Below are 12444 nucleotides of genomic sequence, written 5' to 3'. Positions count from 1 at the left end.
GATAAGGAGGACTATAGACCAAACTCCTTTCTGAAAACTGTTTGGACCTACATCTTTGGTTTATTTTATAAAGTCAGTAGTTACAGTAGTATCTCCGTGCATCTCATAGCTCATATGTACTTCTCGTTAAACCTGTGTCTAAAATAAGTAATTGTGGAAGGAACAGAAATGTCAATAGTTTAATTTGGTTGTAATTTAAATATCTTATTTATATCGTCATTTAAGTTATTATCATCCAAAAATGAAGCAGACCACTACTCCCTACAGACAGCGTAAACTGCTCAGCAACTGGCCGCAAAACCACCACCAACGAAAACTTTCCCTCACAGACCCTCGTGTCTGTATCTTGTGGCGGTCCGTTGCCTCCATAGTGCGCGTCTGTTTGGAGGTCTGTGACATGAAATTGTTTGGGAAGCCCTGCACTGAGCGACCATGTGGGCGTGTTTCTCTCGGACCAACAGTCTCCGCTCTTGTGTGGAGTCCAGAGCGCAAAACGCACTTCTTGTGGTGCGACCGGAGAGCGAAAAAGTAGCAGCTCGCCGACCCTGACGCGCACACCATCTCCGACTCCGGCGGCCCCCCGAATCCGGCTTCACTGAGCGGGAAAAGAAGAGTTTCTTGACATCTTCTGGTGACTCCTCCAGCCATGGACGCATCTCGACTCGTAACGCTATATCTCGGCCTGCTTCTCGCTTTCCTTGGGAATATACCGTGTTTCCAGTCTGCTGCTATCATCTCTCCCCTTGCGCCGCGGAGGAACAGGGGAGCCAGGATCTCTCATCAGGACGGACAGAGGTCATCCAAATTCCTTAAAGACATTTTCGCGTCTTCACATCATATCGTGGACAATCACAAAGAAGACCCAAAGGACGCTATTGTGCCGCATGAATACATGCTCTCTATATACAGGACATACTCTGCTGCGGAGAAGCTCGGACTAAACGCAAGCTTTTTCCGCTCCTCTAAATCTGCCAACACCATAACAAGTTTTGTGGACAGAGGAACAGGTTGGTTTCAGTCCGCTGCCAGCTTCATCAGCTCCGCATTGTATAATTCTGTGGCAGTTTTTTCCTCAACTGACTGCTCTAAAATTCTCTTGTACAGATCTTGCTAAAATGTGGCTAAAATTACAACAGTGCATAAAAGCTGCAGAAAATCAAGCTCGCAGCGGCAGCTTTTACGCACGCTGTAGGTAAGGCGAAATAACGTGCCCTTTTACGCGCACAAAATATCAATGGATCATATGAATAAGTGTGGAAGAAAAGAGAAGAATTGAAAGCTGCAGGATTATATGTTGTTCGTGAGTAGTTTGCATTCGGGTTTATTTTCCCTCACAGCCACGGAAACATGTAACTTTTTCCGCGTATTAAGTTATATTACACTTAAATTAACCTTTGGGTTACACGACAGTAAAACACTAATTAAGGCGCCCTTTAAATGAAGGCTGTAAATCACTGCCAGTGCAGGCTGCAAACTATTCTGCTCCCAACCTCCACGTGAATTCAGAGGAAACTTTTTTCGGTCATATGAGAGCACTCAAGGGCTGATTCATTTTATCATCCATCTCCAAACGCAAACTATACGATATAAACCCGAACATTTAAAATATAAACTGAGTTAAACCTCCCCAAACCCGGCACATATTTAAAAAAAAAAAAAAAAAATCAATCTGTTGCCACTGTGGTGCCCAGTTTGGCCCACTTGTGCTGACAAAGGCAGCCGGGGGCCATGGCAGAGAGGGTCGGTGTGAGAAGCAGGTGTTTGGGTCACTTAACATGTGTAACCAAGTGATTTGACCAGCCTGCGAGGACAAACACAATCTGATAAACACAAACACATCCAACACACACAAGAGGACATAAGCCGAGTTAATCTTTGCTGGAGAAATAAAAGCTATCTTTGTTCCAGTTCCCTCCTGTCTGAAACACTGCGAGTCTCAGCTCTCGGACGCGGACTGCGCGCTGCAAAAAATATCCATCATTACGAGTTCCTCAGTGCAGAGTCGGCTGCTTCAGTCATACTCCTATCTGCCTACTTGCTGAGGTGCAGCTGCAGTTGTTTCCAGTGCAAATCAACTTTGCTCAAGATTTATCAAATATAGGAAAATACTTATTTCAAGGTTGGATAGCTTTTCCTTCAAGTGAGCCTAAATGAACTGAAAGCAAGTGGTGCTCTCTCACATAATTGCTCGTTTCCAGACAAAAGAGGACGTTTTAAGAATGAATATGAAGCTAAATAGCTCGTCCGTGTGGCCATTTCTTGCAGTGTGAACTGATTTGATAGGAAAAACGCCTCACTTTCTCCTGTGATTTTGATGTGATGTGTCACTGGCTCTGACCCCGAGCTGGACCCTCTGAGAGCTGCTTGGCATCGAACGGCTGATTGGAGTATTTGAACTCGGTGATCTAATTGAGTGTTCATGTCATAACATATCAAACACTGTCTATTCTCCCATAATGACCCAGCTCGGCCACGATGGGCACATCACCAAAAAACGATGAGGGGGAAAAAAATAAAAGAGCACTTCCTCCACTGTGAAGTGGTTCGTATTTTTTACTGCGGATCCTCCCCTTGCGACCGCCACTTTAATTACGGAAAATTATTTTTCTTCCCGTTCTTTCAGCTCAAGCGCCTTTGGTTTCTTTTGGGATTCGTCCCAGCGTCCCATAAGTGTTGCATTGCATTAACCTGCAGAATGAACCTCAGCTGGGAGTTTTGGTTCTTCAGATCTCCTCCATCTCGAGAGAAATGCACACGGGGGCAGCTTTTGACGCGTAAAGTAACAGGTTTTGCGTCTTTTGCGCATTATTCATCCATGCAGAGACAGGTTTTACTGAGTGCACCTATGATCTACTACTTCTTTGGCTTTCACACTTTTGTAGGTAAATGAAATTTGCTTATAAAACCAGGCGGGGTGTTTCCTGGAGGTCAGAAAAGGCAAGATCAGAAAAGAATAACCCGAATTTGAAAATTACTTTTGGCACTTGGGGTAACTCATTAAAGCGCAGATGGTGCAGCCCGGCCTCTCTCTCTCTCTCTCTCTCTCTCTCTCTCTCTCTCTCTCTCTCTCTCTCTCTCTCTCTCTCTCTCTCTCTCCAAACAGAGGCATAGATGACAAAAACATGTTTTGCATTTGTTCAAATACAAGCAACAAGGTCAAACAAAAGTGCACAGGATGCCGTTTTAACCAAGCAGTAAAATCCACCGCATTCTCCCCCAATTATCCACCGTCAAGCATCTTACGCGTAATGGAAAAAATTGGCTTTTTACATAATAATGAAATTAAGAAAACTTTGTACATTTTTTTAAACTGTCAACACGAATATTTCTCAATAAATCCTGGTCTTTACAGTCAGTCCGTCAGCCCGTGCAGGCGCGTTTTAAGCGGAATGTTGTCGTTGGCAGGATGAGATGAAATATAAGAGGGGAAGTGCTTTAATGAGGAAGCTGGGAATTCAGAACTGTTAATTATTTGGTGAACTTGTATTCGATTTGTTTGAGGTCTTATAAAAAAAAAAAAAAGAATCCTAATGCAGACCATACGCGCAAAGTCACTGAAACGAGCACCAGGTTTCAATCTGCTTTTACTGTTGGACTCGGCAGGGTTCACGGAGGGAAACTGACAGCTAGATTCAAACATCTCTTTAGAACAAGTTTTGCGAATTATATCACAGGGGTGTTTAGATGTAGGCATGTCAACTTTATTTTTTGGGAATACACTCAGATATTAATGGAGACAATCAACCGAGGCAACATGCTTTTATTTATTTATTTTATCACAAAGCAATCTCAACAACTTAATTCCGCTTTTAGGTTTAAAGCCTTTTATTTTGAAATAAGTGGAAAATTTTGACATTTAAGACAAAGTTATTGCTCATTCATTACAACCTAAATCAACGGTTTTTAAGCATTTTCTTGAATTTCATGTCATTTTATTTTAGATTCTGTATTGGAGACAGCATTTATCCTCAAACTACTGACTGTAGCTGCAGGAAAAGCGTCGGAAAAAAGGAAAAATGCAGGCGATAAGAGAATTATTCCACCCCTTTTCGCTGTATTCTTTCAGTCTTCACAAGAAAAAAAGCTCTAAAGGATTTTTTTTACGGAGTAAAACCAATAAAGATGTCATCGTAGCTATGATTTAACATGCTTCAAGTTGCAGCTTGATATGCATGATAACATATGCTCAACATAAATTATCCTGACCCAAAATGTATAAAAAAAAAAAAAACTCTCGGAGAGGCTGAATTCCTTGTTTGTTAAACGCATCTAATCTTTTAATGTGTTTTGTTAACGCCTTTTCATGCATTATATTCCAGTCTCATTGGTTCGCTTTGATGGAATATTTGCAGGCCTCCTGGGTCTCCAGCAGGGAATAATGCATTAATTGTGTATTGTTCCGTTGAGTGTACAGTATGTCGCCTTTGGTCCGTTGTGTCTGGCAGCACCCAGGGGCCTTCACATCACTAGGCCCCTTGTTGTTTCTCTTTCTTGGCCTTACAACTCTGCAAGAGTTCTCAAAACAGCAAACTAACCGCATTTCTGATGCTCTGACTGCTGCTTATATTTAAGACCTTTTGGGACTGTAAAGAAGGAGCGGTTTACTTCCGCTCTGTCAGGGAGCTGGAAATGAATAATCATTCTGTCATCAAGTGAAATGAAAGCAAAACTTTTTTTCATCAAAACGGGCTGGCTTTGATTCAGTGTGACATTACACTTTAGCCACATTTGATTGGGTTACCGTCACTGCAGGATCAAAAACGAATAGAATGATTAATGCGTAAATGCATATTATACATACTTTTTATTGGAATATTGGAGTCTTCCTGTATGCATGAACATTGTGTGCTTTGCATCACAATATCATTTCAAATTATTCATGTGCAGCAAATTTGCGTGAAATGAAATTAAGAAAGCCTAAAGGAAGCCTTAAAGCAGGCTTTGTAAACTTCACCAACGTTTAGTTTTGGCCTTATAGAGATTGCACGAGTTATTATTATTAACAGGATTATGTTTGAACTGAATCCAATCAAAACAAACTGGATGTAAAATGTCTTTATATGTACAATTACAGTCCTGGATTGATGCTTTTTATTTGCATTTTTTACCAATAATAAACGTGGTGTTAACTGTGAGTTTTTTTAAACTGAGGACTTGTCATCTGCACTTTATTTCAGGCAGGTTCAGGGTGGACATTTGAAAAACAAGAGAGAGAGAGAGAGAGAGAGAGAGAGAGAGAGAGAGAGAAGAGAGAGAGAGAGAGAGAGAGAGAGAGAGAGAAGGCCTCTGTGGGAGAATGTGAGTCCCCCTCCCTCCCTCCATCCCTCTGAACACTGTACACCCTAAGTGAATCTGACTGCAATTATTTTCTTCTTTTATCCTTGCAGACGATCTTTTGCACTCTCCTCTGCGAAGACAAAAGTATCTGTTTGATGTCTCAACCCTTTCAGACAAAGAGGAGCTGGTCGGGGCGGAATTAAGGATATTTAGGAGAGCGCCCGGGGATTTGCAGACTTCCCTGCAGACGACGAGTCTGTACGACATCCAGGTCTACCCCTGCGACTCGGACAGACTGCTGGACTCCAGGTCTCTGGAAACGCAGGACTCCACCAAGACCGGCTGGGAGGTTTTGGACGTCTGGGAAATGTTTAAAGCACACCAGCACCATTATCATCACCCCCATCATCATCACCATCACTATCAACAGGGGAACCAGCAGCTCTGCTTCCAGCTCCGCGTCACTCTCAGCAAGTCAGACACCGAGGTGGACCTGAGGCAGCTGGGGCTGGACAGGAGCGGCCGGTCCCAGCGGGAGAAAGCCATCCTGGTGGCCTACACCCGCTCTAAGAAGAGGGAGAACCTGTTCAACGAGATGAAGGAGAAGATCAAGTCCCGGAGGTCGGTCGGTGAGAGGGAGGAGGCGGTGGTGGTGAAGGCGGCGGCGGCGGACGAGGGGGTGTCGCTGAAGGGGGTTAAAGGAGAGGGTCCCCGTCGGCGGAGGAGGACCGCGCTGAGCAACCGGCACGGGAAGAGGCACGGGAAGAAGTCCAAATCCAGGTGCAGCAAAAAAGCGCTGCATGTGAATTTCAAAGAGCTGGGCTGGGACGACTGGATCATCGCACCCCTGGATTACGAGGCATACCACTGTGAGGGGGTGTGTGACTTCCCCCTGAGGTCGCACCTCGAGCCGACCAACCACGCCATCATACAAACGCTCATGAACTCCATGGACCCCAACAGCACCCCGCCCAGCTGCTGCGTCCCCACCAAACTCAGCCCCATCAGCATCCTGTACATAGACTCAGGCAATAACGTGGTGTACAAACAATACGAGGACATGGTGGTGGAGCAGTGTGGGTGCAGGTAGCGGCCCTTATTCATATATATATGCACACATATACATGTATATATGTATGTGTATATAAACTTAAAAGGACATAAATATCAAAGATAAGACTTGCTGGGTCCCAGGTTGAACATATAAAGTCCTCATAGGTCTGAAATGCTTCGACGCATGACGCGCCTTGTCTTTATTCAAAAGGGATGCACACACAGGCGATATCTGCTATTTATTCAAACTCAGTACAGTCACAAGAATTCACACTCTGCCTTAAAGTGTTATGCCTTCATTCCCATCCGTGCAACAAGTCACCTCTCATCAAACAGGCTATTGTTTCCCAGAGACTGAGACGTGTCCATATGGCACAAGGAATGGGCGCAAGGCGTGATGGGAGCCTATTGAGTCCGGCTGTGCACCTGTTCGTGCCGAGGCCAGAGGACAGTGGGCTTTGCCTGTCAGCGCTTTGTTGCAGCTCTGCCGTGTGATCCTGCCAGCCAGGCCGGACTCTTTTGGGTATGTGCATCCAGGCCGTAATTGCCACTGTCCAGCTGGAGTCATTACAGGCCCGAGCAAGTGCCTGTTTTTCAAAGGGGGTGAATGTCTAATGTACCAAACACACACACACACGCACACACACACACACGCACGCACACACGCACACACACACAAACACACGCAGACTGGTCTGAGAAGGGGAGATAAGATGGTGGGTTATGCCTTCAAGAGATTTTTGCCTTACTGGAGGCCAGTTGAGAGGCGCAGAGAGAGGCGTCGTGCGCCTTTGTGGACAGAAAGGACACAAAACCAGACTTGTGCCTGACTAGGGCCCCTGTTGTTAAAAAAAAAAAAAAAAAAGAAAAGAAAGAAAAAGAAAAAAGCACACATAACTGAGAGGAACTTTTTGCTCAAAAGTCTGCATCTTTACGAAATGCACTTCTACAATTGACTGCGCCAAGGAGATGCAGTCACCGAGAGAGTCGGTCTTCTCTAATGACGAAAATGTAAGAAAAAGGACTCGCAAACGAGACGATATTTAAATGCACATTAGCTTGAATGCACTGCTGTTCATTATTTTTTTCTGAGCTGTAAATATTTGTACAGTTGAAAACTTTACAAAGTGCAACGAATGAAGAAATGAGAAAACGGCATTTCTTTGTAAATATACAAAATGCACTCAAATCGGTATAATTTCTATCTATAATTATTTTATTATTTGTGATGTACAGAGTTTCATGATAATCATATATTTCTTACATTGACAAGAGTAATTTAAGGTGTATTCGATTTTTTTTTTTTTTTTTGCAGAGGGTGGAAAATACCATTATTAATGTCTACCTCATAATTGCATATAGGATCTGAGTTTTGAGGTGCATTCAGTTAGTGTAAAGAGCTTTTACGACGACATATAAGATCATTTATATACATATATTACTGGATAATATTCCACACCATTACTGTACAAATAAAATTCCAAACAAAGTCTGGTACTTCTGATGATTAATGTAACCCCTTTTGCATTCATTTCATTCATTTGAAGTGTTGTGAAGAGTCTGACTTCCTGAACAAACTTCTTTATGGGGGAATAAGAAAAGTTTTTTCTTTTTTTTTTTAATCAATGGAATATTTAAATCAACAAGAAGAGTCATATTACTAGTATTTTGTTTAATTATGTACACCTGAGTAACTTCCTGTGTTCCGATTCTCAAGTCTCCAACCATGCATACTTTTTCCTCCTGGATGATTAAATATGCTTCAATATATATATAATCAATATATATGTTTTAAAAAACACAAAGTTTAAGATCATTCTGCATGACCTTCAAAAGATGAAGAAGAAAGAAAGAAAACAAAATACTACATTGTGGTAATTTTTTAGCTACAGAGAGTTTCTTTTTCTTTCTTTTTTCTTTTTTTTTTTCAATCAAATTCAAGACTCCCCCTCTAAGATGTGCATATGGAGCACATATACCTTTGCCTTCAGGTATGCAATCTAATCTAGTCTTCCCCTTTGTAAACAATGTCTCATTATAGACAACAAATGTCATTATTCAGTGACTGACTGGCTCAGGCTCGCACCACAAAAACCAGATAAACATATGGTGACCATCCACGTAGAAGGAAATCCACTGACTGACTGTCACTGATATGGCACTGAATGTATGAACCCCAGCTATTTCCCAATGAATTAGCCTGCCTGGGTCAAGTTTACTTAACACTTTAATGTTTCCCAATCTGTGGATGAAAAAGTTTGAAAGAAGGGATTGCTTCCATATAGGCTATCGACCTTGGCCTGGAAACAATTAGGAAATTGCTTTGAAATGTTATATGTTGTCCAGGCTCTTGTACAGTATCATGTCACTCCCCACATGTTTGCTAGGGGGAAACAGAGGATGCTAAGTGCACTCTTTAGCGGTCACCGCAAATGACTGACACAACAACCATCCCCCTGAGTATGACCAAATGGCCCCCCAGGCTATAAGCCTGGAACAGCATTGCCGGGGTGCTGCGACAAGCCATTCAGTCCCTGCCGCACACAAGTGCACTATGGGAGATGCTGTGCACTGCCACAAGTCTCTACAGCTGATTGTGGAGTAGAAATAATGTAATATCAAGTATAAATTTCTAAGCAACTTCACGGTAACTCGTGGGATAAACCTTTACTTTTTGATTTATATTTATTTGACAAGTTCCCCGGTCTGGTGGGCACTGGCCTGGAGGAGAGACTGAATGTTAAGGGAACAGTTAAATGGTGATGAAAGGGAAAGGAATGCTTTGTTTACCCGCTTCAATCCCTCACTCTCAAGTTAAATGTTCCTATAAAGTTCTTCATCACAACCGCCTTATTGTTCCTCTGCTCCACGCCGAGGCAGGGAGAGCGAAAAAGAAAAAAGAAAGTTGTGTTTATTTGAAACTCCATCCTAATATATTAGTCTAAGCAAACCAAAATTGGCAAAGAGAGGGGTCCTTTTCACCAGAAAGACTTAAATAGACTTGACACCCAACATCTGTGCATGGAGGCTCCTCTTTAGAGATCTGTAAGGCTGCATAACTGAATATCTACAAGGTGTTGCTCTGAGTGGAAAGCCAGGAGCCTCTCCAAGATAAAAAGAAAAAAGTCTTGGCTCATATGGAGACACAAATGTTCCTCATACTTAACCTCTCCGTTATCAGTGATGTCCCCATCAGCAGCAGGAAAGGCATCAATCATGCTGATCTTCCAGACAGCGGGGACCTCTAAGCATGCAGAAATTTGTTGAACGGGCATTAAGGAGCATTAGAAAATGTATTATGAGGACTTAGATCTTGTGCTTTGATTTGTTGAATGGATACAATTTAAATGTACAGAGAGGAAGAGAAAAGAGGAGCTCTGTCGCTGCCAAGGCCTGACTTTGAAACTGCCACTGATAAAATCCAGCAAGAACTTCTTTATTTTGCAGAGACTGTTTCTCTCCTCTCAGTATTTTTTTTCTCTTTTTTTGCCTCTAGAGGGGTCCCTCCTTCTCTGGTTTCTTGTAGTTCCCACCATTATGCTTTGCAGATACTGTAGTTAACTCTATAATAAAGCTTGACACCTTTCTCCAGCCAAGGACACAGGCCATTGCAAGGTGGTGCCTCTCTGAGCTCAACAGATGTAGAATAAAAACACCCTGACCAACTTTATGTGTGCCTTGACGTGCAACGTTAAGGAGTGCGTCTGTCTGTTTGTGTCTGTGTGTCTGTCAGTCCGCGTGAGTGGACAGAAGGGCGGCAGCGTACACAGATGGACAGATGAGTAGTGCAGGAGAGCAGCAGATGCCTGAGATGACCCCTACTGCCGCCTTTCATTGAACCACTGGCTTCAACACAAAAGCAGGGGCGGCCCCAAACATTAAATACACTTGCTTGTGCCTTAATGGCAGAGGTCATGACTTGTTTTTTTCTCTCCTGCGATCCAAACTTATTTTAAGAGACTTGTTTTATAGAAATTTTTGAAATCACTTGAAAAACAAAATTGAAAAAAATGTGTCATTTCAGAGAATGGTGGTTGGTTGCACTTGGCAGCTCCTCTTTAAGCAGAGACAGATAATAAAGGCAGAGGCAGAGCAGCCATAGTGTAACAAAAGACCAGGGTGTTTCTTCAAACAGGGCATCTGCCCATCTCTTCCTCTGTCTCTTCCTATGTGGTCCTGCAGAAAGCCATCCCTCCCTCCTGCCAGACCATACGGCAACAGGAAGAGAGCAGACACCTCCACTTCACCACAGATAACCTGCTAATTGCATTAAACTCGCTCCCAACTGAGCTTTTGAAATATGAGGACGAAGCCATCACTAATGTAGCTGATTTCAGCTGCAGCAGAAACTGTGCTCTAAAGTGTGTTTGTGGTTTTTGCATCTGGGCAAAATCTTTGCATTCATAAACTCAGAAAAGAGTAAAAACTGATGTCAACTTGATAGATCTGCTTGGAGTACCTGTCCAGAGAAGCCCGCTTTTGTTCTGTTTATTTTCTAAAGGAATGTCTGAGGGTGCCCTTTCACCCCTCCTCATCCATTTACTGCCCCTGGTCTATGTTACAGATGGTGACCTGGGTCCTCGCCATCCCCTGATTAACAAGTACACCTTCTTGATTCTCCTGCAAATCTCTGCAGAAAGGCAGATTGTCTCTTTGTATGCTCACAGTTCATCTTTTTATTTTGTTGAGTGTCTCTGTGTGAGGGTCTGAATGAGCTCGAGCCAAAAGTAAATTTGCTCAGTTAACTCTGACAATGCTTGTGTTTGGGAGCAAAGCAAGGACATGACCTCCCTGCCAATTCACATCCGTGGAGGTTTATGGAGAGGAGAGAGATGGTTGCAGACCAGCCGGGGCTGGACAGTGGCATTCGCTTGTCTGAATGATCAGCACATTGATAAATTAGACCTCAAATGAATGCTTTGACTTGCAATGTTAATGGAAAAGACAGGAATTTAAAAGCAAAGCAGCTCCGGAGTAGCACAGAATAACCTTTATGGCTCAAAAGTAAGGAAAACACCCAGAATCTCAGAGTCAACAGCACAATTCTTGCTCCTCTGATCCACACTCGATCAATACCCATCAAGTTTCTCTCTCCAATACATAAAACATACCAAATCTAAAGAGGGGCCTAGGTGGTAAAAAGAGGTTTTGGTTCTGCATTGTAAAATGAGACATGTAAGCAAACAAACATGGGTCAGGGGCAATGAGGCAGCAAGACAAGGATCTGACTTTGGAAAGGGGGATGATGGTGGGGTGGAGAGTGGCGGGATGCAGGAGGACTTGATGGACAACTCCACAACTCGGCAGAGGCAGAGCTTTCACTTAAAAATGGTGCCTGGCCTATCTCAAAAGGTCAGAGCCCAGAACACTAACACACTACATTAATCATGAGAGGCTGCGGCTTACCTGTCTAGCATTTCAGCCGTGCCGTACAGTTAACCTCAATTATGCTTGATTACGAGGTGTGGAAGACGCAGGGCTGGGGCTGGGCCGTGCAAAAGATCAGGCATCAATAATGCAATTTCAGATTAGATGTGCCTGTCTGTCACCGTGCAGAGTGGAAAGAATGGTTTCAGGGTCCAGGGTCAATGAACAGGTAGAAGTGGAGGTTTTTGCAATATGCCTTACATTGTGTCTCCTTTAAGATCTTCACATAGTGGTCGTAAGCTGGAATGAAGCACTAGCATATGCATATACACACATATTGCATATGGGACACAAACACATGCACCAAAGCATTATGTGGTGTACCAAAGAGAGCTAAAGGCTTCATGCTGTCCTAGCCCCCTTCTTGGTAATTGCCCCATTATGCGCTGGTGGTGGATGGAGCCATTACAGATGTTTTATGACGGGGCCATTTTCATTTTGTCTTCCCAATGAGGGACAGATTTATAGTGCAAGGCAGTCTCCCATTCAGGGGTAAAAAAACACCCTCACCACCACATTCCCTAATACACAAACACACACGCTTACTTGTATTCACACACACACAAAGAGCAGAAATGCATATAAATTCACTATCTTCTTTATGACTGCTGCAACTGTGGGCCTGCCCTGCCCTCCCTTTGCCCAGCTCACTGCAGCGCCCACGGCTGTGAGTGAGACTGTTGGCAG

The 12444-nt window shown here is 43.4% G+C and overlaps 1 protein-coding gene across 1 annotated transcript; it reads left to right on the top strand.

Moving 5' to 3' along the window:
• Positions 1 to 642: 642 nt before the first annotated feature.
• gdf6a (growth differentiation factor 6a) lies at positions 643 to 7760 on the top strand. The gene is made up of 2 exons (XM_070966722.1): positions 643 to 1007; positions 5388 to 7760. The coding sequence occupies exons 1-2, from the start codon at positions 647 to 649 to the stop codon at positions 6365 to 6367; spliced, it is 1341 nt and encodes a 446-aa protein (XP_070822823.1). The 5' UTR covers positions 643 to 646; the 3' UTR covers positions 6368 to 7760.
• Positions 7761 to 12444: the final 4684 nt, after the last annotated feature.

This window comes from Chaetodon trifascialis, chromosome 7 (genome assembly GCF_039877785.1).
Source record: "Chaetodon trifascialis isolate fChaTrf1 chromosome 7, fChaTrf1.hap1, whole genome shotgun sequence".
In the NCBI taxonomy this organism is placed as follows: Eukaryota; Metazoa; Chordata; class Actinopteri; order Chaetodontiformes; family Chaetodontidae; genus Chaetodon; species Chaetodon trifascialis.
This window is presented reverse-complemented; position numbering and strand designations above follow the sequence as displayed.